This window comes from Delphinus delphis, chromosome 19 (assembly GCF_949987515.2).
Source record: "Delphinus delphis chromosome 19, mDelDel1.2, whole genome shotgun sequence".
Lineage (NCBI taxonomy): Eukaryota > Metazoa > Chordata > Mammalia > Artiodactyla > Delphinidae > Delphinus > Delphinus delphis.
In genome coordinates, this window is record NC_082701.1 from 1,783,891 (window position 1) to 1,807,233 (window position 23,343).

Below are 23,343 nucleotides of genomic sequence, written 5' to 3' on the forward strand. Positions count from 1 at the left end.
TGTCACAGTCCTTCGCCTAGAGCAGAAACTCAGGAGTCTTAATTGAATGAATTTTATTTTGAGAAGTCGTTTAGCATCTTTGCAGTCACTCTTTGAGAGTGTGTTCTGTTCACCGTCATTTCCCACGTGCTATATCTATAATTAACATCAGATTGTTTGAATGGATCCTGTTTCTTTTCTAGTTCACCTCTTTACTTAAAGTAGTAATGGATACAATGATATTTACTGATCTTTCCATTCCCGGCTTCCCCCAGCCTGAACCTGAATTTGATTTCCAACAGCTACTTGGCAACTGAAAGTGTTCATCTCTGTCTATTTCTTTCAGTTTCCTCAAATTCCATGCCATCCTCGACGGCTTAATAAAAAATGCCTTTAAGGTTACCATAACATACTCCAATGACCAGAGCATAATTCTGAACAATGTCATGTCGGTCCAGTGTTACGATTCCTAGCTACCAGGACACTTTTCAGAGTGTGGGTGTGCCTCGCAGGTGTCCTGATAGGGTTACTTTAATTAGCAATAGTTCTACACTTTATTGCGTGCTTGTGTGTCTATGCTGGGAACAGGAGATGTTTTTATAAGATGCATTGACACCTGCTAATGTGTCTGGTGTGTGAGTCTGGAGTTTTTGATACTAGTTGTTCCTAAAGTAGAAAACATCTGGGCCTGAAACGAAAAGGCCGGTTTTGGAGCCGCAGTAATAGACCAGAGCTGAGGCCTTTTTGATACCAGTTCAGGTGGTAAAGCTTTTTCCAAGGCTGCTAATTTTTAATGTTTTTGTATTTATCTCATACCGTTTCAGGCTTTACAAGACGAGCTAGAAAAGCGCTCGAATCAAGCACGATGTTTGGAGAAAAAACTGCAGCACAAGGAACTGGAATCACAGGAGCAGGTACTGCCCGCTCGGCTGGTTTGCTCGTTCACTTTCTCCAGGTCCAGGAGCTCACGTGTGTCCTGTTTCCACCGGGTGCTTTGGCCGCGAGTAACAGAATCCTCGGCCCCTTGCTGCGCGTAAACAACAAAGGGATCTGTTGCCTCGCAACCTGTTAACCTCTGTCGCAGAAAGCCTGTAGGTAGGGTGGGCTCTGGGCGGGGAGCCCTGGGTCGCTGGCTCCGCCTCTCTCTCGCTCGCGCGGCTCTACGTCCTGTGTAGGGTCCATCCCAAAGCCAGCTCCGCGGTGCTCACAGCAGCTCCAGGCATCCTGCGCAGATCTAGCAGTATCCAGGGGCAAAAAGGGACTTACGTTTCCGGGGTGCCCTTCCGCAAAGTCAGGAGACCTTTCCCAGAAGCACCCCCGTACGCAACTCCCTTCTCCTCTCATTGGCCAGAGCAGGTCACACGCTCAGAGCAGGTCACACGTCCAATCCCTGGCGGGAGGCTGCAGGGTACCAAACTAGGCTGGACCACTTAGGGTCTGCCTGCCGGCGTTGGAGTCATAAAAGGAAGGACAGCCTGGACAAGGGAGTGGGGAAATGTGTTGGGGACGCAGCCAACGGTGTCTGCTGCGTCCTCATATCAGAACACAGGGACGTAGATCATGTTTTCTTTTGAATTTTAATTTTCTCCTCCTTCTTTCCAGTGTGTTGATGAAACAAATCTCGTATAACCAGAATAGTCTGGCTTTGACAATAGCCAGTGACCACAGGATCATTTTCATCCAATTCTTTTACATTTAAAGTAAATTTAACTAAATGTAAACTGAAAAGTCAACCGTGTATTAATAAACTTCATGAGTCTTAATGAAACCTTTTGTAAACGCACTGTCCTCAGCTACTGCGTACAGCATTACTAAAATTCTTCTAAGTGCCGCAAATCTTTATGGACAGAACCCGCTGTAGGTGTTGGCAGACGCTTAGACTTTGGTTGTCTCGTAGTCAATTCAGTGCAGGGATATTGGGTTAGGTCATTTCGGCCTTGTCAGAAGAGTAAGCCCTGAAGTAAGGCGAATAGAGGAACTTTTGTCATCTCTGGAGTTGTTTACAAACAAGACCCCAAGGTAGGGATTGCACAGAATGGCAGGTGTGAGCGTCTAATAGATGCCACGTAATAACACTTACTGAATGGACTTGACCTCCTGTAATTCCTTCCTGCTGTCTAATGTATGCCCTGCATCATATGCATGTCATCTTTGTGTCATGTATGTATATATCATGTCTATATACGATATGTCTTGTATAGGGTCTGTGTCAGACAGTCCATGATAGGGTCACAAAATAGGAAATTCTAGGATGAAAAACTAATAGTAACTATATTTATTGAAGGCCCACAAGATGAGAGACACTGTACAAGAAACGTTACACATGTTAGTTCATTTATCCTGATAATAACCGTGTAAGCCCAGTATGACCCCCCCATTTCCCAATTGGCACGCTAAAACCCAGAGAGGTTAAGTGACACGTCCAAGGTCACACAGCTGGTAACCAGTACAGGTGGATTCACATCCTGGTTTAGCTGAATTCCAAATCTTTGCCCCTTTCATGACAGTTTTGGGTTTTTTTTCTTTTTTTTTTTTTTTTTTTTTTGCGGTGTGCAGGCCTCTCACTTCTGTGGCCTCTCCCGTTGCGGAGCACAGGCTCCGGATGTGCAGGCTCAGCGACCGTGGCTCACGGGCCCAGCCGCTCCGCGGCATGTGGGATCTTCCCGGACGGGGGGCACGAACCTGTGTCCCCTTCATCGGCAGGCGGACTCTCAACCACTGTGCCACCAGGGAAGCCCCTTGACAGTTTTTAAGTTACAGCATTTCTAGTTTAGAAAGCTGCCTAGCAGCGATAGGGAAAGTGAGTTTATTAAGGATGGCAGGGAAAAAAATACCGCCCCAGACACCCGGTACGGCGGGCAACGCCATTAACTCTCTGTGGGCAGAGAGCAGCAAAGAGCAAAGCAGACGGAAGCAGAGCCCATTTGGCCACAGGTGAAAATATGTCCTTGGGTGGCTGTGTGGCCTTCAGGTGGGACTGGCACAGGCTCAGTTGTCACTGAGGTCACCTGAGCCTCCCTGCAACCCCCCAGCTGGCTGGGATGCCTGGAACTAAAAGAAGACAAGCTTCTTAAAAGCAGGAAACAGGTCTCCCTGGAGGACTGGGCCCTCCCCAGCTTGTGATAGAATATGACTTCAGGTAAAGCTTGTCGACATCACTCTAATTCACGGCAGCACTTCACACGGAAAATTCCGTAACATATTGAGAGCAGGGAAATTAAGAAATCCCAGATGGACAATAGGGAGGATTCGGGAACCACTTCAGTCTTATTTCATTGGCTTCTGCTTGATCATCAAAGTTGCTTTCATCTTTGTAGTGACAATAGCTTTCTAGACTGTTTCTTACGCTAATTCCTGATATCTTCTATTAGCCTCCAGTTCACCAAAGAAATGTCAGGAAATACCCATGGGTAAAGCTGAATATTTCATAATCTTTGCAACCATGAAATGTTGGGTTCTTTCCACGAGATCCTAGGGTGTAGCTAAGCAGAAATGCCAATTGTTTCAGGAAAGCTGAAGAACAAATCATGGGCACTTCATAAATACTATTCATCTATATTTAATTTGCTTTAACTTTTATCTAAATCTGACCTTTCCATTCGTGACACTAATAGAGGTAGTCAAAAATAATTAGAAGTACAGAAGTATCGTCATGTACAGTTTTTAGGGTCTGATTATATATATGCTTACTGAGGGATTTTAAAATGTTGAAATTGTTCTTTTCTTCTTTGCATCTGTCAAAGCAATTGCAAAATAACAGTAGCTAGCCTGACATCAGCCAATCAAACAACCAAAATGTGTGCAGAACAGCTTCTTGGAACTTTTCTTCTCTTTCATTTCAACCAAATATTATTATCCTGATACTAGTTGCATAAAGAATCAAAATTGAAACTGGCAGGATTACAAAGGACAATTTCCTGGGCTTCTTTTTTTAACTCGCTTGCTTAAAAAAAAAAAAAGTTGAAACTGTCTCTGTTTTTCATTTAAGAAAAATTCCTGTGTTTTGATTTTATAAAAACAAAAAAATGAATGAGGCATTCTAAAAGTTGTGTTTTTAATTAAACGCAAAAAGCTGCTTCTCATCAGGTCTTGATGGGTGGTACCCTAGCTGCCCACCACTTGCCCCAGTGGCATCAACCCTCTCCTCTAACTCCACACCCTCGGCAGGTCTGTCACCAGGGCGCCCAGGGAAGGCTGGTTTATCCGTGGTTACAAAGGGTTAATTTGCCCCTCGTGAAGCGTCAAGACAACACCAATAAAATTAGAAAAGACCAACTTCCTTCTCAGTCAGCCTTATAGAAACATATCTTTCCTGTAATCCATAAATAGGAAAGTAATTAAAAGCGATCATTCTTTTTCTCCATACCAGGAGTTAATAATTTCTAATTCCCGATAAGATCCGAGCAAGAATCCCATAGTTGCAGCAAAGGAGGGGAGATCAGAGTTCTGATCAGACTTCCTCGTCATGTAAGGAAACTGAGTCACTGGAAAAGGCCACGACTCCCTAGCATGGCAATGGCAGACCCGGGGCGGGGCGGGGGAAGCGGACGGCCCACCCCCGGGTATGATCTTCCACTGTATTGGCCACAGTGTGAAATGCATCTATGGCGTGCATCACTCAGGTTCAGGCTGTGGGTAAAAATGAATCTCCTATTTGGGAACAAACAATGTCTCATCATTCACAGGGAGACTAGGTGATTTGCTAGGCCTTGCCAAAATAATTCGGTCTGATAAATTATAGAAAAGAGAGGGAGGAAAAGAAACAGTCTACAGTTTTACTTGGCGCTCTCAGCACTGCGCAAAGCAAGCATATACTTACCACGGAGGCGCTAAACAATGTCAGCCTTGAACCTCGTGTAATACGTAATATAAATGTTAATGCACGTAACAAAACCCCTGCTTTGAACTGGGCTTTTTCAGTTTCGAACGTATGAGCAGCTTTGATTACATGGATCACTCCGTTTCCCAGAAGATTCTTTTACATAAATTAGTGAGAAGAACTAATACTTTGAGACCTAATAAAGGGAATGCAGTGCCGTGCATTTCACAGCAGCGTCATACAATTACCCCACATTGCATGCCTTTGACAGGCGTGTTGTGCTGGCCCATGACAGGTACTGAGAAGAAACACGGATGAGTTCTCCTTCCAGCCGCAAGGAGTTTACAGTCTAGCAGAGCAGAGATGGGTGTAAAGTGTAGACTGCAGTCATGGCATTTAAAAGACGTTCTTCTTCTTCCAAAGGCTTCGAGGCTCAGCTCACACGATGCGGGCTGTGTGCAGCCCTGGTACTGCCCGCCGTCCTCCCGACCCTGCGGGAAAGGGTCCACCACCCAAGGCAGGGCCTGGTGCTTGCTGACAGGCAGGAAGTGTTTCCAGCACCTGCGGCCGCGGCCTCTCGGGTTTCCTGGCCAGCGTGTTTCAGCCACCGGCTGGTTTAGTTCTCATCTAAACCTGGTGTGTCCAGGCATTCAGGTCTGGGCTGTGCAGGCGCAGGTCACCCTAAAGTGTCTTAAAATATATTCCAGTCACAGCCTTGCAGCAGGCACTTTATATCCAGTTAAGGCCTAGACACAGCGGATGCTTCAGCAGAGGTGAATCTGGCAATTCCCTGTGTTTGGGGAGGGAACAGAGGTTGTCCTGAGACCCCTAGCGAGACACAGGGAGGGGAAACAGAAGAGGCCTCAAGGGCGAGTAGGACGCAGCAGGGAAGCACTGCAGGTAGCAGTCCGCCTCTGCCACCACCGGTCGTGTGGTCTTGGGCAAGTCACTTAACTGGTGCCCATATCAGGCTCCTAAGATGTCAGTAACAGCGCCTCCCGCGGGGTTCACGTGAACGCCAAAACAAGATGCATGTGAACCCTCAGCAACTAGAGAACATAACGCGGGTGCCACGCGCGTGGCTATAATTCTTCACAGAGGAGAAGGCCCCGTGAGCTGGTCACCAGCAGAGAGGGGACCCCGGGCTAGGACGAGGGGTTCGGGGGTGGAGCAGGCTCGGGGGCGTCCTGGCCAGAGGGGGCGTCAGTGGGGCGAGGACCCAGGAAGTTAGCTACCTTCGTTTCATCCACTAAAAATAGCGGTAGCATCAAATCTTTGTTACTGTCTACTCCTTACCCTGCACTGTGCACCCAACAAGCTGGATACAACGCCGGGGACTGCCGTCATTGGTCAGAAAGCAGTTTTCAGCCACTGAGGATTTTTTTTCTTTAACTGGGTAGTGTTAGATGATTGCGTCTTTCCTTTAGAAAGATTAATCCAGCAGCAGAAGATAAAAGGAAAAATACGAAAAGAGATGAATTCGTAGGTGATCACACTAAATTCACATCACTAGTCGCAAGAGAAATCAAAAGGGCTTGAACTGGATATTGTCAACGGTAGTAGAAGAGGAAAAGAGTAGATGTGAAGACTCACTTAAAATTCATAGAACACAGACTTAGAGAGTAAAAGAAAGGAATATGTCAAAAATAATACCAAGTGGACGACAGCATCATTGTCTAGAGGCAGAGTCTGAGATGCTGGCAGCCGAACATTCCTTTGGAGACAGGTAGCTAAAAATCTGAACTAGAACCCCAGAAAGAAAGTCTGAATCTAGAAGGTAAGAAAGAGGCCGCGTTGAAAATCTGGATCTAGAACTTAAGAAAGAAGCGCGAACGTTTCTGAATTATCTTGACGGATGATACTGACAAGGAGAAGCAGAGAGGGAAGAGGGCCATGGGCGGAACCATGGGCTGGACCAGGTTCCAGGGGCCAGAGAAAGTAGGGGAAGATCCAGAGAGGATTTAGAAGGGATGAATGGTGAGAAAGATGAGAGCAGAGCCAGAAGAATTTAATGTCGTGAAAACCAGAGAGAGTTTCCTACTAAACATTAAGCCCCTTGAGGGTAAGGACCCAACTGTCATCCTTACGGCATCCCCAGCCCTTGTTGTTGAATTGAATTGCTTGTGGAGCCTCTGCTCTTCTGAGTCTTATCCTCAGGACAGTCTTGCCCTGTCCCCCTTTGCTCTGTGCTCTGGTCATACTTTCTGTGAAGCTCCATTAAAGGTTTTCCCATCAGACTCCCTCGGGAGACATTGTTCTTTGAGGGAGGGTCCCTGAGCTGGGACTGTGTCCTCTTCATCCGTACACTCAGCATTTAGCCCAGCACCTGACCCACGTGGCACTCAGTGAATCTGTGGAAGAAAGGAAGAAGTGGAGGAGGGACGGAGGGAGGGTTAGCGGCGTCGTGTGTGCAGGGAGTTGGAGGGTGGAGAGTTCAAAGGCCACCACGCCTGAGCAGTGATGACAGGGCTTTGTAACGCGCATCCTGCACGCGGTCTAGATGGACTTTTTCTACGCATATTCTTTTCTAGACTTTTCTTGTAATAAAGATTACAGATTTTTTCCATAATTTTCGTCTGGGGTGAGTAGGATTATCAAGACTTCTCCTGGCTCGTCTGTGGCCCTCAGCTCTTCCCCAGGCCTCTGGCACCAAAGGGTCCGTGGTCCAGGGAAAACCAAGACGGAGCAGTATGCCAGCACCCTCTGCCACATGGCCCTTTCCCCTTTGTGTCCTCAGTCTTTGTTTTTCCAGTCTTACTGAGGTACAGTTGATAAATAAAATTGTATGTATTTAAAATGTACAGCGTGATGACTCGACATGCCTTGTGAAGTGATTGCCACGGTGAAGCTCATTGGCACATCCGTCACCTCCCACGGTTACTTTTGTGTGTGGTGAGAACATTTAAAGTGTCCTCTCTTAGATTATCAATTATACTGAAAGGGTATGTAATCCTTTTGGAAAAAAATGAAAGAGAAGATACTACAATTATTCTCACAAATAAAAAAGATTATAAGATATTATTACGAGCAATTATAAACCAAAAAATTGGACAGTCTAGAAGAAACAGAGAAATTTCTGGACATACAACCTACCAAGACTGAATCATGAAACACTGCACAAATCTTTTTTTTGCATTTCAGTTGCATTTTTACCTTTCTTGAAATAATAAAGCATGATATGCCTAAAAAAAAAAAAAAGTGGCCTCTCTTAGCCAATTTCCGGTGCCCAATACGGTATCTTGAACTATAGTCATCAGGCTCTGCATTTAGACCCCAGAACTGTCTGATGTCTGGAGGTTTGCACCCTTTGATCAGAAGCTTCCCCCACCTTCTAGCCCCTGTCAATCACCATTCTTCTCTGTTTCTATGAATTCAACTTTTTCTTTTCTTTTTTTTCTTTTTCATCCCATAGATGAGTGAGCTCTTCTTTCTGTGCCTGGTTTACTTCTCTTAGCATAATGGCCTCCAGGTTCATCCACGTTGTCACAAGTGCCGGCCATTCTATTCTTCCCTGAAATAGGGCAGACCTTTCTTGCAAGATCTCTTCCATGGGATGCCCTCAGAGGGCCAAAGCAGGATGAATACAAGTGGAGCCCTTGATTTTCTCTACTGAGAAATTGAGCTTTCTTCTGCTTCCTTCCCAGGTTCCTTTGGTATCAGTAGCTTTGGGATAACGTTAACATCTCAGCTCCTTCCGCCTGCTGTACTGTTACAACATTATCATTTGTATTCCCAAAGAATGTATTGGCTTCCCACCAAGCCCAGTGATCTGTCGGGGAGAAACATGAACACCAGGAGAACCAACATCAATATATGTAAAGCTTTCATTGGGTAGCACCGCTTATCTTTAAAACACCTCGGTCAGCATCGAGGGTAACCAGCAAATCTACAGTCACAGGCAGGCTTACGGAGGAAGATGCGATGCAGACAGAAAATCAATTAAGCAACAATCATGACAGTTGTTAAAGGGAAGAATTCGTCTTTTACAGATTTCCATTTTCCATAATGGATTTAAAAACTTCACAGTCTTAGCTGCTATGGGCTAACTCATCTGCAGTGAAATTTACTTAAAAGTACTAACAGCTCGGGCTTCCCTGGTGGCGCAGTGGTTGAGAGTCTGCCTGCCGATGCAGGGGACATGGGTTCGTGCCCCGGTCCGGGAGGATCCCACATGCCGCGGAGCGGCTGGGCCCGTGAGCCATGGCCGCTGAGCCTGCGCGTCCGGAGCCTGTGCTCCGCGACGGGAGAGGCCACAACAGTGAGAGGCCCGCCACCGGAAAAAAAAAAAAAAAAAAAAAAAAGTACTAACAGCTCAAAACTATGTTTTATCCCTAAGCACATTATGAAAACAGGAATAATAATTGCAACAGAAATATAATTCAAAGACTTTTACTGACTTTTCATGTTTAATGGTTATTATTCTGGCTTGTTTCAAGTAATTTTTATAACCACAGTTTATTTACAAATTCAGATAAATTCTTTTGTTCCCAGACAGCTGGCATGAATGCATCATTCTAAAATTGGAGTTGTTATGAGGGATAGAACCACGTTCAATTTTGGCCACATCTTATTCTCAATGAGAGTTTGAATACTTGCCCCTGTTTTCTGAAAAACACTTGATGCATACATCTCATCAAACCATTCCTTGTAAGTCAGTTATTCTGGTAGATTTTAGTGGCAAAGCAAGTCAAACACTTGTACCCAAAACCAACGCTAAAAACTACATGATGATCACAGAGCCATTTTTGATGGATAACTTGCAGCAGCGCTTGTGGGGTGAATGGGTTCTGTGTTCCATCGTTGCTTTCTTGAGATTCCCTTTGTTTTGAACTTCGCTGGAGGAGAGAGCAGGCGGGTCCCTGAGGCGCCCGCCACGTGGTTTTAATCCTGTGCTTTGCTGACATATCAAAGCCAAGTGTCAACAAAGCACCCACTGCATCATTGCAGCTGTTTTTCCAGAAAGCATTTTCTGCGTGGCTCTTGGTCAATGCACGTTAGTGAACACGGGTGGGAGTGGGGGCGGACGATGAAGCAGGGGTGGAGGCTGCCGGGCTGGCCGTGCTGGGATCTGACCTCTGACCTGGGGCTGCCAGGTTCAGAGCCGGGCTGTGCCTGCCCAGGATGAAGTGATGTGCTCATGCATTCTCACTTCTTTCGGTTTGTTCCTTTTTTTGAGGTAGTTTTGGCTTTAAGTTCAGTCTTTTTTAAAATTAATTTTTAAAATCCCAAAATGATTTAATCCAAAAGATTTACTCCAAATCAGCAAATTATGGAGGGCCTTAAAGAAAAAGCAGGAACAAAAGCTTAAAACCAAGTTGGGTCCTACCCCACCTTTTAAAATTGGAGGACAAGGAAAATGATCAGGGATTAACCTGGGTAATCAGATATCGTCTCCCAGGAAGATGAAAAGGGAGACTGTATCCCTGAGCTGTGTCTTTAGGGCTCACTTTTCTGGCAGCTCCTAAGCACTGAATTCATGGAATTGAGTGAACAGCTGGAAAGAGGAAGTAAAAGAAGAGATAAACACAGAGATGGTAAAGAGGGTGGGAGAGTCAGCACGGTTAGAGGGAGAGATGTCCGATGACGATTTACTGTGCTTGTCACGTTCAGGAAAGAGTATCAGATAGTCTACGGTGCCACTTACATGCAGTTCCTTTTCTACCATAGTCCAGCCAGAAAAGACCTCCTTTTCCTGTTGAGGAAGGGCTATTTTGAGGTAGAAGCAATTGAAATTGTTTATTGTCAAACAAATGACAGAGCAGAGGCATTTTAGATGCATCAGATGTATATCAATTTGAATTAGAAATAAGGAAAGAAAGGTGATTTTTTTTTTAATACAAAGGAAAATTCAGAAGTTTAAAAGGCCATTTGAGTATACTTTCCACGTAAATCAGCTTTTGGATTTCTACACAGAATTAGAGGACATAGTTCCAGTTTGAAAAAGAGTATTATAAAACCTTCAAGGAAAAGAATGATTTATTGAATCAAATGGATAATGTAGAACTAGTGAAGAATATAGCGTCATTGGCATTATTAGAGTTTTGTGAAATAAAAGGCCGATTGTGAATCAGATAACCTAGTACCTACTCAGCTCTCAGCGTACTGAATCTACGTGGAAAGCTTGGTGTCTTCTAGGAGCTTCTGTTATTATAATAAAAGAAAGCATTGTTTAAGGATCCATTCTTGGTTTCGTATGTGACATTTACACTCAGGTTTATTCAGAAGGGATGCGGAGAAGCAGCGGGGAGACTCTGACAGGAGATTGTCTCACTTTTGATTAAGAAGCAAGAGAGGAATTCACAGCCCGCTGCTGTGGGCCCTGACAAACTCGCGGGGGGCTCTTCCCTGCTCGGTAGGTAGCCCAGTGTGGGCAAGAGAGGGCACAGGCGCCAGGCTCGGACGCTGTGCTGGGTCTCCCAGGGGCAGCAGCGAAAGGTGGCAGTGGTCGGAAGGGTGGTGTGTCAGGCCGGGCACCCCCTACGGAACCAGAGCCACCGTCTCTCTTATATTTCTGCCCTTCAGCTTTAAGATTTTATTTGAATGAACGCCCCTGCAGAAAGAATGGGAGAAAATTGGAAAACTGGACTGAATGGTCCCAAATGCTTCATTCAGCGCCTAAGATTTTGAGGTTCTGCTTGACTTGATAAACAGAGGAGGGTAAATGAGATGGTAAATCAGCGTGTGCCACGGAAACTAAATGACAGCCCAGAGTGAACTCTTCTTCTAAACTCCCAAGTGATACATACCTTCGACATTTCAATTCAATTCAACAAATATTTACTGAGCGCCTGTGATAGACCATGCCCTTTACTGGCCCTGATATACATCGGTGAACAAAGCAAACAGAAATCCTTGTTCTTGTGAAGCTTACATTTTAACGATAGGTTCTTCGTAGCCTTTTGCATTTCTATATAAATTTTAGACTGGACTTGTCAATTTCTAGTAAATCTTCCAGTCCATGAACATAGAATATCCCTCTGCTTTATTTAAGCATTCTTTAATTTTTTTGTTATATTTTTTATCATTTTATGTAAAGATATCTTGCACATTTTATGTTAGATTTATTCCTGTGTATTTGACAATTATGATGCTATTTTAAATGACATTGTTTTTAAATTTCATTTTCTCACAGTTTGTTGCAGTCCTTGGAAATACAATTGACTTTTGTATAGATTCTCTTTATCACATTTAGGAAGTTTCTTTCTCTCCTCACCAAGAGTCTTTTTTTCTTTTTAAAATCGTAAATGGATGTTTCTTACATGCCTTTTTTCCATCTTTTGAGATAATTACATGAATCTTGTCCTTTATTCTGCTAATGCAGTGATCTTCATAGACTGATTTTCTAATGTTAAATCAAGTTTGCATTTCTAGAATAAGCCCCACTTGATCATGGTGACTCATCCCTTTTTACCTTTTGCTGGATTTTGGTTCACTAATATTTTGTTTAGAATTTTTACATCTATGCTTATTAATGAGATTAGCCTACTATTTTCTTTTATTGTGATGATATTACTAGATCTTGGTATCAAAATTTGATGGTCTCATAAAACAAAATGGAGTGTTCCCTCTTTATTTTCTGGAAGAGTTTGTACAATGTTCATAATTATTTCCTCCTTAAAAAGTTTGGTAGATTAAGCTATCTGGGCTGAAGTTTTCTTTGTTGGAATATCTTCAATTAATTATGGATCTACTTTCTTTAGTGGTTATAGTATCAGATTTCCTATTTTAACTTCTGCCAGATTCTCTCTTCTTTTGAGACTATAAGTCTATATACATATATCTGATCTTCTAACTATATTTCCTGCGTTTTGTATTGATTCTGGATATTTCTAAATCTAGCTTCTGTTTCACTGAGTCTCTCCTCAGCTGTGTCTAACCTGCTGTTTACATCCATTCTTAATTTTGGTGACTGTAGTTTCCAGAGAGAGAATTTCTCCTTAGTTCTTTTATTAGTTTCCTGTTCTATGCTGAAGTTCACAACTATTTTTCTTATTTTGTTGAACATTTATCTTGGTTCTTGTAAAGTCTAGGTCTGATAACCATTATCTGGAATTCACATGGTTCTCATTTCGTTGTATTTGTTTCTCTTGGCTTTTGGTCATACAGTCTTGCTTTCCTGTGAGCCTGGCTACTTTTGATTGTGTGCCAGATATTTTATATAGAACTTCATAGAAATAATTTGGGACGTGGGATGATGATAATTGTCTCCAAAGAGAATTTACATTTGCTTCTAGGTAGGCAGGTAGCGGCACTTGCCGTCTTGAATAACCGTAACCCATTTTCAGGGACTGAGATTGTTTGAAGCTAGGTTTCAGTTTTGGAGAGGGCTGGTCTGTTTCCAATTCACTCCTACTCCGAGGGTGTAGCCCTTTGGGCTCCACCCAAAAGCATGGGATTTTACCAGGAACTCCTGGACTGCAGTTTGTGTCCCCCTGACTTCTTTTGTGAGGCTGTTAGAAGATCTGTTCAGCTTCTCAACCTCTCGCCAACCAATCTAGAAGTGACAAAGGCCACTATGTTAAAATGTCCCCAAATGCCAGACTTACAAGTTCTCTTGATTTCTCCCACCTCCAGGATTGGCCCCATAATTCCTCCCTGCCTTCTTAGTTCCCTAATACCCTGAAGCAGACTTGGGAGGGAATTAACGTAGGCTTCCATTACTAGAAGTGGAAATCCACTACAGATCTCCCTTGACTTACGATGGGGTTACATCCTGATAAACCCATCCTAAGTTGACAATACTGTAAGTTGTAAATTCATTTACTACACCTCACCCACCCAACAGGAGAGCTTAGCCCAGCCCCCCTTAAACGTGCTCAGAACACTCACGTTAGCCTACAGTTGGGAAAAATCATGTGACACAAAGCCTGTTTTATAACAGTGCTGAATATCTCTTGCGGTTTATTGAATACCGTCCTGAAAGTGAAATCTTTTCAGAATGGTTTGTCTGGGGACACAATGGTTGTCGGTATGTTGGTTGTTTACCCTCGTGATCACATGACTGGGAGCCCCTGCCCTGCATCGCGAGAGAAGATTGTATCGTTAGCCCAGGAAAAGATCAAATTCAAAATTATGGTTTCTACTGAATGTGCATCACTTTCACACCATCATCAAATCAAAAAATCATAAGTTGATCCATCATAAGTCAGGGACCATCGGTATTTACATTTCTGTAAAATACTTGATCACATTCGTTGCTAATCTCTTCTATTGACTTGTGTTTCTAATTGGATCTATAGAAATTCATTTTCTTACAAATTCTGTATATTAATGATTTGTTAAATAAGTTGCAAATACTTTCTCCCAGTTGCTTATCTTTAATCTTTTTATTCAGTGCTTTAATTTTTGAGAACATTATCTTCCATGTTTTTCTTTATGATTTCTAAGCTTGCTTAGGAAGGTCCTCCCTACCCCAAATTATAAAATATGTTCTCTTTTATTTTCTTCCATTTTTACTTCTAAGAGTTTTGTTTTCTACATTTAACTCTTTAATCCACCTCAAATTTATTGCTATATACCATGTGGTATAAGGATTGCAACAGAACGTTCCCCAAGGAGGTTCATTCTCTTGTCCCTGGAATTTGTGCATATATACATTATGTGGTAAAAGAGACTTTGCAGATGTAACTAAAGTTGAGAATCAGTGACCTTAAAACAGGGAAGTTATCCCAGATTATGCAAGTGGTGAGCCCAGTCTAAACACATGGCCGCTTTAAGGGCAGAGAAATTTCTCAGGTTGAAGGCAGAAGACAGGTAGCCGAAGGGGAGGCCAGAGAGCTTCTTGGTGTGAGAAGGGTCCAGTGCCCCAGGGTGGGGGGCACATGAGGAGGATTGCCGGGGGCCTTCAGGGGTGAGAGAGGCTCCCAGCTGGCAACCAGCAAGGCAGGGGGGGACGTCGGCTCTGCAGCTGCAGGGAGCTGAAATCTGTCCACAGCCCGAAGGAGCTTGGAAACAGATGCTCCCTCAGCGCCCCCAGGTAAGAGTCTGGGCTAGCCCACACCTGGACTTCGGCCTGTGAGACCAGAGCAGAGGAACAGCGGGGCCCGCAGCCTGCAGCCCGCTCAGGCTTCTTACAGAACGAGGAGATGGTGGATTTGTGCGTTTCAAGCTGCTGCATTTACGGTAATTGGTTACAGCAACAGTAGAAGCTTATACAGGGATCCTACCTAATTTTATTTCTAAACATATACCCAGTTATTGGTACCACTTACTGACTGAGATAGTCTTCCGCCATTTATTTGAAATTCTACTTTGTCAAAAATCACATTTTCGGGCTTCCCTGGTGGCGCAGTGGTTGGGAGTCCGCCTGCCGATGCAGGGGACGCGGGTTCGTGCCCCGGTCCGGGAAGATCCCACGTGCCGCGGAGCGGCTGGGCCCGTGAGCCATGGCCGCTGGGCCTGCGCGTCCGGAGCCTGTGCTCCGCAACGGGAGAGGCCACGGCAGTGAGAGGCCCGCGTACCGAAGGGAAAAAAAAAAAATCACATTTTCCACGTGTGCATGGATCTGTTTGGGACTTTGTATCCTTTCCTGACCATCCACTTCCTGTGCCCTGTGCTCTGACTTCATGAGTCACAGATTATGACGCTTGAAGAAACAGACTCTGTAGCACCAGTGCCTGGGTTCAAATCCCAATGCCGCGTCCACTTACCTGCTGTAGAACTTCACACAAATTAGTTTCCTTTTTTTGCTTAAGTTTCCCTGTCTTGAAAATGGGTTAATAATAATGCCCACCTCATAAAATAGTTGTGAGGATTGTCAGTTATTACAAGGACCACTTTAGAAGGGCACTAGTACACAGCAAACTGTATTATCTGTAGGGGAAAGTCTTCCCTCATCACTTGTTTTAGAATTGTCCTAGTTATTCTTAAGCATCTGTACTTGCGTAAGAATCTTAGAATAACTTTCGTGCTTTAAAATCTGAATGATTGATTGATTAGAATTGGTCTTATTGCACCTTCACGAATTAGTCTGGGAAGAATTAACGTCTTTGCATCTCTTTGAACTTCATTAGGTCTTCTTTAGTATCCTCATTACAATTGAAATGTTTCCTTTTATGGATGGTGTGCATTTCTTTTTAGATTTTTTTCAAAATATATTATGGCATTTTCTTCCTTTTGTGGATTTTCCCTCATATTCTCTAAACCGTTATTGCTGTTGTTTAGGGACGTAGTCACATTTGTTTGTATACATCCAGCCAACCAGAGCTATTGTCAATATTAATTCTGGTGATTTTTCAGTTGATAATTCTTAAGTTTTCTAAGTAAATTTTCTGTTGATTTCTTCAATTTATCTATGTAGGTAATTACATAATTCCTTAACAGAGACAACTTCTGTGTCAGCTTGCATCCCCCTATGTTTTGGTTGGTGCCCAGGCCAGGTCTCTACTGAGCACTGAGGAGTCACGACAGAACACGTCCCTGCCTCTTACTCATTTCCAGTGGGAATGCTTCTGAGGTTCCGCTCAAGCGTTTGGTTTCTTTAAATTTTATTGAAGTATAGTTGATTTTACAACACTGTGTAAGTTTCTTCTGTACAGCAAAGTGATTCAGGTACACATGCATACATTCTTTTTCATATTCTTTTCCATTATGGCTGATCACAGGGTATTGAATATAGTTCCCTGTGCTCTACAGTAGGACCTTGTTGTTTTCCCATCCTATATATAATAGTTTGCACCTGCTAATCCCAAACTCCTAATCCATCCCTTCCCCACCCCGCTTCCCCCCTTGGCAGCTACAGGTCTGTTCTCTATGCCTGTGAGTCTGTTTCTGTTTTGTAGATACGTTCATTTGTATCATATTTTAGATTCCACATATAAGAGATATTATATGACATTTGTCTTTCTCTTTCTGACTTACTTCGCTTAGTATGGTAATCTCTAGGTCCATCCATGTTGCTGCAAGTGGCATTATTTTGTTCTTTTTAATGGCTGAGTAGTATTCCATTGTATATATGGACCACATCTTCTTTATCCATTCATCTATTGATGGACATTCAGGTTGCTTCCATGTCCTGACTATTGTAAACAGTGCTGCTGTGAACACTGGGGTGCCTAGGAGTGGGATTGCCGGGTCATATGGTAGCTCTAATTTTAGTTTTTTGAGGGACCTCCACACTGATCTCCATAGTGGCTGCACCAATTTACATTCCCACCAGCAGTGCAGGAGTTTCCCTTTCCGGTTTCTGCGGGTTTCTGCTAGCTCCTCTTTGTTGCATTTAGACACAACCTTCATTATAATTACTTGTGTATACATTTCGTCATTCCTACTAGGCTAAGACACCTTTGAGGGCAGAGGGTATATTGTAGTAGGAATACACACACACACACGCACGTGTACGTGTACCTGTAGATGTGTACACACACATGCACATGTACATGTACCTGTCGACGTGTGTGCACACACGTGTACATGACCTATAGATGTGCGCACACACACGCATGTGTGTTGTGTGTATGTGACACCCGGAGAGCCTCTCAGGCGTGTGGAATGGAAGCGTCACCCCCTTCCCACGTGTCCCTCACCCGTCACGGAGTGACTTCTCGGCCCACCCTTATTACCCCATCCCAGGGTCTCTTAGGCACAGAGCAGGATCCTCGTCTCCAAGGTACAAAATCCCCTCGTTAGGGGTCAGAGGGGGCTTCTCCCCTTCCTACACACTCTCCCTCCCTCCCAGTTTCCCCACCTGGAGCTCTTCGACCACCATCAAGGGGGCTCTTTTCTATGATGTCACCCTGTGGTCTGGCCTTCAGATTCCTGGCTCACTGAGCACCGCTTTCCCTTTGACAGCTGCTTAGAAGATGTCCCTTTTCGCCCAGCTGCACGCTGTTTGTTTTACCCACGCTCTGCACAGCCAAGCGACCTCAAAAGGCATCTGGAAATGCATTTTCCTTTGGAAATAATAGTAAACAATGCTTTATGTACTTACATGTTAATCCGTTGTATCTATTATGCGTGTATTCTTTATTTCTTTTCTAAAATCATTTACTTATTTATTGAAATATTTATTTATCTTGGCCGTGCTGGGTCTTAGTCGAGGCACACGGGATCTTTAGCTGCGGCACGCAGACTTCTTAGTCACGGCGCGCGGGCGGGATCTGGTTCCCCAGCGAGGGATCGAACCCAGGCCCCCAGCAGTGGGGCCGCGGAGTCTCACCCACTGGACCGCCAGGGAAGTCACTGCTTTGTGTCTTTATAAGAGCGAGTTCTTCTCTTGAGGACGGTGACGTGAGTTGGTTCCTCAGTCATTTCCATGGAGCTGAATCTTGGCGCGTCCAGCCCCATGCCCCCAGCCCAAGCATCCACACGGTGCTACGAAGCTGAATCTTGGTACCCCCAGCCCCATGCCCCCAGCCCGGGCATCCACACGGTGCTACACGCAGGGGGGGCACCTGCTGCTTCGTCCGTGAGTACATGAGTTGTACAGTCCGTTCGTTTTGGGATTAAGTTGGTTAACGATCAGATTTATTATTCTGAACTGACGTCTACTTCGTTTTCATTAATCTTTAAAACTGCTAGATTTTTGCCTATGCATACACTGACCTTTTCAATGAATCTTGCCAAAAATTGATTATAGCGCACGCAGAAATCATGTTACTGAGTCGCTGCCAGTTCCACTTCTTTGTGACCCGTGGCATTTAGGAGCATCTAAGTCTGGGGGGAGGCGAGGTCGGGTGGCAGCTTGAAGAAGGCATGATGTGCTTTAAAGGTGGCACTCGTTGGTATTTGGGTTTTGGTACAGGTGACAAAGAATGATCAAAGTGTTTGCATTTGTGGGTACAAAGTGTTGCCAGCAAACAGAAAACGTCCTGAGATTTTAAATTACGAGGTTTTTAAAATTCCGACTGAGTTATAGCAATATACAGAAAGTGAAGCGACCCGAACAGTGAGTTGACCCGCCTGGGAGGAAAGTCTAGCTAAGATACGTCCACAGGCATATTAGAGTGTGGTTAGAGTATATTTCAAAAATCAATAAACCTCGAAGAAGACATGCCTCACTGAAGAGAGAAACAAGTTATTTTCCTTAATTTTAAAAAAATTTGTGTACAATTTTTAAAGGTTATAGCCCATTTATAGTTATTAGAAAATCTTGGCTATATTAATTCCCTCCCCCTACCTTGGCCCTCCCCCTTCCCTCTCCCCACTGGTACCCCATAGTTTGTTCTCTGCATCTGTGAGTCTGCTTCTCTTTTGTTATCTTCACTAGTTTGTTGTATTTTTTTATGTTCCACATATAAGTGAGATCATACAGTATTTGTCTTTCTCTGTCTGATTTATTTCACTTAGCATAATGCCCTCCAAGTCCCCAGTCCATTCATGTTCCTGCAAATGGCAAATTCTTCTTCTTTTCTGTGGCTGAGCAGTATTCCATTGTATATATGAACCACATCTTCTTCATCCATTCATCTGTGGAAAGACACTTAGGTTGCTTCCATATCTTGGCAATTGTAAATAATTCCTCAGAAGCAAGTCATTTTTTAATAGGAGAAGACTCTTATTCATTCAGCCAACATGTATAGAGCACCTGCTATGTGCCAGACACCATTAGCCCTGGAGCATAGCATGAGTGAATCTTTCCCTGGAGGAGCTCAGATCTAAGTAGCAGAGATTCTTAAAGTTAACTTTCATTGGCTTGTTGATCCGCATTATCCTGTTTTTCTGCTCCGTTTTAGACCCCCCTTTACAATCTCTTCTGTGGACTCCCGGGCTTTGGCCTTTCCCCTTATCACAGGTAAGCTGTCTTCTGGTCTCTATTTCTTGCTTCTTCCAGCTATACTTTCTCTTTTCTTCAGTGATACCATCTATCCCCAAGGACCTCCGCAGTCATTTCTGCGGTGATTTCCAAATTTCTATCCCGAGGGCGCACCTCTTTCTCAAACTCAGGTCCTGCCTTTATATCTGTGTGGTGACACATGCACCTCAATGTGGCACGACAGCCTCTCAAATCTGAAAACAAAGTCTTGAGAAGAAACGCTCCCTGATGCTAAATCTAGGTTTTACAGTTGATCTAACGGTTGGGACTCAATGTCATAACATCTTGGAAAGGAAAGAGGGATGAGTCAATCATAATAGGCAATGATAATACAGTTAGTCTTAGTACCAGGCAAAGTCAGACCGGTGGTGTGATTCCAGTGAAGAGAGAAGGGTCAGTTGCCTCTCTTCCAAAACGTCTCCCCTACTCACACACTGAAAACTGAAATCACCGGGGCAGGATTTCAGGTATCAGGGACCAGAACTATATTTTTCCACTAGAGACTCAAAGTGGTCACCCGTCAGAGCATCTTTACCCAAGGACAGTTGTGCTGGGAGAGTGGTGAGAACACGTGACAGTACTGGGCACCGGAACGGTGCCGGGGGCGGGGTGGCAGGGGAGGCGGGACTCCGCGTGCTGGGGAGGATGGAGAAAGGGGCAAGTGTCCCTTGAGAGTTCTGCGTGGCGCAAGCCTGTCCCCGGCTGAGGTGGTGGCGGCAGCTCTTACCGTGAATCAGTGGTGCTGAACTGGGAGAAGAGAAACCGCTGAAATTTTAGCAAAACTAGAGCGGAAAGGAAACCCTTCTGTTCCATCCCAGGAAAGGAGGAGACGTAGGTCTGACTTTGTGTTGTTGTCAGAAGGCGCTTTGATTCCTTTTCAGCCTGTAATCCCAGGAACGCTGCTCCCCAAAAGCCACGTGCAGTCGGGTGGTTTTAGGGTTTTCTCTGCCCTTGTGGTTTTGAATTATATAGACTTTTAGTGCTTAACTACAAACAGAGGATTTTCCAGGTGGGGGATCGGAGTTATGGAAAGAAAAATGCTGAAATACAAGTCACTGGGGTAATAAGGTCTCTTGGATGTGGGTAGAAAGTTCTTGACTTAGAGCCGAAGGCTTACCGTGTACACTGAACAGCTCAGCATACCTGGAGGGCCCCGGGGATGCGTCAAAGAACAAAGCCTGGTTGGTTTTGATGTGTGAACTGTTTACAAGCCAAAAATAATTTCTTTTTAAATGGCCTCATCAGCAAATTTTAGTTTATCAAAATGCGGTGACCTCCCTCAGAAGTGTCCCAGGCATTGGGCCCCAGTCCGAAGGGCAGGGGTAGAGGCTGGGACCGACCTTCCCAGGCAATGGGAGACCCTGGACAAAAGTGACTGCTCGCCTGTCATGGTTGCTGTGACAGCCGCATTCCTGTGCATACTTCGTTCTTCGAGGTTCCGCAAGTTTTTCCTCAGTGTGCAAACATTACAGACTGATCTTAATCCCTTTTCCATTTTGTCTAAACGTATGAAATTTAAAATATACTTGTTCCTAAAATTAATTACCACCCTCATTCCCACTGCTAATTATTTGCTGCTCTTGGATCCTTTTCAAAAGGCGCGTGTGTGTGTCTGTGTGTGTGTGTGTGTGTGTGTGTGTGTGTGTGTGTGTGTAGGAATGTTTTTAAAATGCCTATCCTTAATATAATAAATTATAGAGGGATACAAGAAAAGAATATCGGATTTGGGAGTTTAAGGGGTTTATTGGGGGTATTTTGTCGTTCTAGTTGTTTGGTTGGGGGTTTCTGTTTTGGGGGGTTGGTTTGGTTTGGTTTTGGTCTTGGTTTTCGCTTTCTGGTACCTCTGAGTGGGCCCACAGTTTTAGTCAATCCGATAACAGATACCAACTCAGAAAGTATCATTTTGTTCCCCCACCCCGTTGCCCTGAAGTTGTGATCGCTCTCCGAACTCACTGGGCTTCTCCACTTGGTTCCCTGGACAGTTTCCCAAGCTTGCTCAGCCATTCGCCTCCTGGGCTTCTGGGTTGAGGTGCTGTCAGATCAGATCGAAATCATGTGTTAAGGCTCAGTGAGACCATAATTGTCTTCAGTTTAAGAAGCATTTATAGAGGTCACGACTTCGCTACAAAGAAGGTGGCTCCAATCCCTCACTCTATGAAAGGGAATGCGGGGTGTGCGTTACACCAAAGGCACCAGGACCCCAAGAACCAGCCGTGGGCTCATTTTGTCCTCTAGCTCTGTGTACCTCAGGGGTGGGTGGTACAAAAGCAGATGTAAACTATTTTTCAAATACTCCTCTGACTTAGCATTAAAGTTCCCTTAGACCAGATGCCAGTGTTTAACTAATATCCTGCAGGATCCAAAGAGAAGGAATTACTCATCGTGTTTCGTTCGTATAAAATCTGAAATAAAGGGGAGAAAAGTACAAAGAAACCAAAGTACCTTGACTCTGCCTTGCCAGACTATGGTCATTTGAAAAGAGCTTTGCCTCACTTACGAAAGCTCAGGAGTGAAGCGTTCTTTTTCTTTAATTATCAATTGAATTTGCCAGTATTTGTTATTAGTGCTTTTTAGTGAAAACAAAGGCAGACCGTTGTAACTTCTCTCGCAAAGCCGTTTGGCTATGTTTTTTGGGAGGTGGCTCTGTCCTTTAAGCACTTCCATTTACTTGTGTTATTGATTTATACCTTGCTCACCGCAGTGCCTGCTTTGATGGGCTGCATCAATTAAGACACAGCAGAGAACTAAACTCTTGACTTTGAATAAAGTTATTTTCTGGGGCGCTCCCGACATATTGCTTCTAAAGCTTCACCAGGCACAGGGGCCCCAGGCCCTGAATTCCGGGGCCAGTCGCTGGCAGATCATCGGCCGCGTCGGCTACTAGGTCTCTCGTCAGGTAGCAGTTGTGTGGGAAAGGCCCATACAACGTAACACAGAGGCTGGCAGCGGAGAAGGGCCACTGAGGTTAGCTAGCGTGAATTTATAGTTGACCCTGTCAAGACAGTGTGTGTGTGTTATGGTTGTTGTGTACTCTCTGCGGCCCCAGGATGAAGAAAGCAGGTGTCAGGGAGCCCCCAGAGCTGGGATCTGGCCCAGAGGACCCGGCGGTACCAGACGTCAGCGTATCAGGTCTAGGTTAGGTCAGCAGGAGAGATGAGGAGAGAGCTGACCAGTTAACTGGGGAGCAGGCAGACTGTGGGTGGCAGAACCCTGATAGGGCGAAGAGGAGGTGAGCTGGCTGGAGATGCGGAGGGAGGTTTGGCTCCAGCTTGCGGCCAGCGTGGCAGTTTCCCCCTGGCGTCGCTACCTCGCGGGCCGCCTGGTCAGGACCCTGGTTTTCAGGTGCAGAATCAAGGCCCTGGCAGAGAATCTCGGCTCCGGCCAAGAACTCCGTTAGAAATAGCTGGTGGGGGCTTCCCTGGTGGCGCGGTGGTTGAGAATCTGCCTGCCAATGCAGGAGACGTGGGTTTGAGCCCTGGTCCGGGGAGATCCCACATGCCGTGGAGCAACTGGGCCCGTGAGCCACAACTACTGAGCCTGTGCTCTAGAGCCCATGCTCCGCAACAAGAAAGGCTGCGACGATGAGAGCCCCGCACACCACGATGAAGAGTGGCCCCGCTCGCCGCAACTAGAGAAAGCCCTCGCACAGAAACGAAGACCCAACACAGCCATAAATAAAAAAATAAATAAATTTAAATCATATAGGCTTCTAAGGAGACCTCTGCCTAAAAAAACAAAACAAAAAAGAAATAGCTGGCGGGAACTCACACTGGTTTAAACAATAAGAACTTTT

General features: G+C 44.8%; 1 protein-coding gene across 9 annotated transcripts in view; it reads left to right on the forward strand.

The window, feature by feature from the left end:
- Positions 1-23,343, forward strand: part of CEP112 (centrosomal protein 112) — a 418,686-nt gene that overhangs the window by 374,968 nt on the left and 20,375 nt on the right. For all 9 annotated transcript variants that reach the window (XM_059998183.1, XM_059998182.1, XM_059998189.1 and 6 more), the window contains one exon: positions 804-893. In XM_059998183.1, coding sequence (XP_059854166.1) covers positions 804-893 — 90 coding nt within the window. The remainder of the gene's footprint in view (positions 1-803; positions 894-23,343) is intronic.